Here is a 4,314-nt window from a genome sequence, read left to right on the forward strand (position 1 = left end):
CTAAGAGTAGCCATTTACTGCTCCTGAAAAAACTCTGAAAGTATGTTTCTTTCCTTTATAGTTTTGGTGTGGATCCCTGTTATGATATTCGCTGCTAACGCAGTCGAATATGCATCACACAAATGTGTACTCAACACCACAAGACACGAAAACAACACTACTGCATATTATCAAAATCTTATTAAAGTCCTTGATTCACTTGCCTCAGATACGTCCATAAATAATAAACAGTTCTTAAACACGAGTGCTGGAACCAGTCAAAAAGACATGGCGTATGGCCTCTACCTTTGTCGGGCTGATGTTCTGCCAAATGATTGTCGTAACTGTTTGCTTAAAGCTCGTGAAGATATCAACAAGACGTGCCCATTCTCAAAAGCCGCAGTGGCATGGAATGATAACTGCATGCTACGATATGCAAACTACTCAATGGTCTCTAAAACGGACTTAGACATATTTGAATATGCATGCAACAACTTTAATATTTCTGAAAATAGTTTAGAACAAAGCCGGTTTTGGGAAGTTACTAGGAGTATGATGGGCCGACTATTAACCAAGTCTTTAACTGACGTAAAGAAACTTGCATTTAACGATGTAACCTATAACGACACGAAAAAGGTTTATGGATATGTGCAGTGCACACCGGAATTATCAGATATTGATTGCCATCAATGTCTCCGAGTGAGTATAGACCGTTTGCAGCAGTATTGTTATGGTAGTCAAGGAGCACGAGTGTTGGCCGCAAGTTGCAATGTTAGATTCGAGATTTATGAGTTTTTACAACCCGTGGCTCCACCGTCAGTGGACACTCCAGGTTTGACCTCATATTTATGCAATTCTAGTAGATATTGAAACTTCTCATTCAATTCATTAACTGGTCATTCAGGGAAAAAGAAGACTTCAACAATTGTAATTGCAGCCATTGTCTCTGCATTCGTTTTTCTTGTACTGATCGCTACTGTAATCTATTTTTGGGTCATTAAGAAGCGACATCACAACACATCTGATAGCTTGATGGATGGAATTGGTACGTACGTCAAGTTGTCTCTCAACATTTTGGTAAACAATAGCAATTGGCTACTTGAAATTTAATTATACTTTTGATAATATAATTTATGGTACCAATTAAATCGATAATAATAATGATGCATGTGTATCGTTTTACATATATAGATGAAAATAGAATGATAACTGAGCAATCTCTACAATTTGAACTGGACACCATTGAAGCAGCCACAAACAATTTTTCTATCCATAATAAAATAGGTGAAGGTGGATTTGGGAGAGTATACAAGGTACCAATTATTATTGAAATACAATTTTACTAATTCTTGGTTCAATAATGGGATCAGGGTGTTCTCATCAAATTACCCTTTTCATTAACCTATTAATTACACAATGTTCACAAATCGTGTATTATTGAAAGGGAATTCTCCAAAATGGGCAAGAAATAGCTGTGAAGAGGCTCTCGAAAAGCTCCGGACAAGGTGCATTGGAGTTCAAGAATGAGGTAGTGTTACTTGCAAAGCTACAACACAGAAATTTAGTCAGACTTTTGGGATTTTGCCTTCAAACGGAGGAGAAGATCCTCATTTATGAATATGTTCCTAACCATAGTCTTGACTTCTTTCTATTTGGTTAGTCTCAAAACCTTTAGCTTACTAAATGCACACAATTTGTATAAATCAGTCAAAGGTGGTCATGACAACCCCACAATGTTTATAAATCCCTATATTCTAGTACTTTTTTACTTTTGTTAGTATCATAAAACTGTTCGTCGATCCTAGGATGAAAAACCTGGCTCCACGAGTGGTCTATGTTGAGGTTGAAAATAAAGAAAATAAACGTAATCCATCTGTAATAAAATGAATGAATTAATCATGTTTAGTCTTATAAAATTTAGGCCACATTACATTTTCTATGCTACATATATTAGATAGAATTAAAGAGAGAACTTGTTATGATCATTACTTTCAAGTCTTAGGGAATTAAAGAGAGAACTTGTTATGATCATTACTTTCAAGTCTTAGGGTCCCCGGGGGTATTTCTTACCTTTGCATGTATATATTTCCTATTTTCTATGACTTTATGTCTGATGTTTTGATATTTCTCAGAAATAGATAATTAAAGTTCCTTTTGATAACTTTAGACTCTATATGCTATCTAAAGGAGAACATATATATTGACTTGACTTAAAAGCATTATTGCGCAAAATGTTTAGTTTTTTTTTTTTTTTTTTAATATTACTTTGTGGTATGAAAAATGTGCTTAAAATTTCTGAGTTATGCATAGTACATATATAAAGAAAATCGTGCTTTTCTTAGGGAACTTTCAATACTGGCAAATATTTAATACCGGTCGGCCTGATTATTATTACATTTGGATCTTTTATACCTCCAAATTAACACAAATACATGCATGTTTTTTCAAAATACCTTTTTTCTGATGTGCATTAAGATTAATTAATATATATAGATCCTACAAAACAAGCACTTTTGGATTGGTCGAAGCGTCACAGAATAATTGGAGGAATTGCGAGAGGGTTGCTTTACCTACATGAAGACTCTAGATTAAGAATTATTCATCGGGATCTTAAGACGAGCAACATACTGTTAGACGAAGACATGAATCCTAAAATTGCAGATTTTGGAATGGCAAGAATTGTTTTCGGAAATCAAACACAAGCAATGACAAATAGAATTGTTGGAACTTTGTAAGTTGTCTAACTTGTAGAGTTAACTAACAAATCACACTACATTTATAATCATTCTTTTTCTTTGTGATGTTAATACTTTGGTTTTCTTTTTTAAGTGGGTACATGTCACCGGAGTATGCAATGCGTGGCCACTTCTCCGTGAAGTCAGATGTGTTTAGTTTTGGAGTATTGGTTCTTGAGGTTATTAGTGGCAAGAGAAATATAGGGATCATTCAATCTGGTTACAGAGACCTTGTATGCCATGTAAGGATATCCATTAATTAATTAGTTTACAACATAGATATATACTCCGTACTATACATTTTATCTGATCTATATTGTTGACATACTCAAGCATATCTTTGTAGGCTTGGAATAAGTGGAAGAATGGAGAACCAATTGATATACTGGATTCAAATGTGGGGAATGATATCTCAAAGCATGAAGTCTTACGTTGTATAAATATTGCGTTATTATGTGTTCAAGAAGACGCCGAATTAAGGCCTTCCATGGCTTCTGTGGTCCTAATGCTCAATAGTAATTCAGTTGCTTTACCTTTGCCACAAAATCCTCCCTTTGAGTCTCAAAATAAAGTTAGGCATGATACACCAATTATGGAATCCAATATCAGTAGTAGTATGATCTGTGGTGCTCAAACTTCACTTATTACTGATGTACATCCACGATGAAGATAAATGATAGATAGATGCTTTATTGACTATGTCTAAATGCGTTGCATTTTGGAACTTATATTTTCGAATTTATATAGGACGATCGATCCATCCATTCTATTGCCATAAGATATAGTATTTCAACTAGATTTTAGACCCGTGTCAAATACACGGATTTGTATTATTATAAAGATTAGATTATTATCAAAGTTTAACTATATGCAATCTAAAAAGTCTTATTAACTCAAGAAAAATAGCAATAAATAATCCTGAAAAATGTTAAGAACGTAATTAAAAATAAAGACAGATGTTTCAACCAATAAATTGAGCTTACATGCATGTTTAGCTAACAAAGTCATTGAGTTGGTGGATTTTACTAGCTTGAAAGTTTGAGATTAATCGAAATGCTCATTCTTCGAGTAGATGTCCAAAATTTGGAATTAATGAATAATGGATTGAGCGATATATCTTACGTTGTATAAATATTGCGTTATTTTTAAATTAATATTTTATGTAAGTGGATAACGTGTTTATCTATCAATACTTCAAAAAAAGGATAGTAGTAGAATGATTTTCAAAATCTTAATATATTTACGTTAGATTTTGTTTATTTGTAGTAATTAATTTTATATTTATTTGATAGAACGTCTAATTAAGATATATAATAACTATTATTCTATTTATTATATATTAGCTATTATTGTGTTGGATATATATCAGTTATTATTATATTGAAATTAATGGTTAAAAAGTATAAATTTGTGATTAAAAACAAAAAAATGTAGATTAAAATAATTATAAATTAAGTGTTTAGTGAGGGTAAAAAGTGTAAATTATTGATGGAAAACAAAAAAGTGTAAATTAGTGAGATTTTTTTCTACAAACACTAATATAAATATAATATATTACTCCCTCCGTCCCTTCACAAATGTCTTGATTTGAAAAACACAT

At 32.4% G+C, this 4,314-nt stretch overlaps 1 protein-coding gene across 1 annotated transcript; it reads left to right on the forward strand.

Moving 5' to 3' along the window:
* LOC122580977 (cysteine-rich receptor-like protein kinase 15) lies at nt 1-3,421 on the forward strand. The gene is made up of 7 exons (XM_043753121.1): nt 1-811; nt 884-1,024; nt 1,171-1,292; nt 1,424-1,634; nt 2,473-2,710; nt 2,809-2,956; nt 3,061-3,421. Exons 1-7 carry the CDS (start codon nt 43-45, stop codon nt 3,379-3,381), a joined length of 1,950 nt encoding a protein of 649 aa, XP_043609056.1. The 5' UTR covers nt 1-42; the 3' UTR covers nt 3,382-3,421.
* Nucleotides 3,422-4,314: the final 893 nt, after the last annotated feature.

This window comes from Erigeron canadensis, chromosome 9, assembly GCF_010389155.1.
Source record: "Erigeron canadensis isolate Cc75 chromosome 9, C_canadensis_v1, whole genome shotgun sequence".
Lineage (NCBI taxonomy): Eukaryota > Viridiplantae > Streptophyta > Magnoliopsida > Asterales > Asteraceae > Erigeron > Erigeron canadensis.

Excerpts from the sequence above, each read along its gene's own strand:
- LOC122580977 (XM_043753121.1), top strand. The coding sequence starts at position 43 with ATGTTTCTTTCCTTTATAGTTTTGGTGTGGATCCCTGTTATGATATTC. Across the intron at positions 812-883 it reads ACCGTCAGTGGACACTCCAG|GGAAAAAGAAGACTTCAACA; the intron begins GTTTGACCTCAT and ends CTGGTCATTCAG. Across the intron at positions 1,025-1,170 it reads TAGCTTGATGGATGGAATTG|ATGAAAATAGAATGATAACT; the intron begins GTACGTACGTCA and ends TTACATATATAG.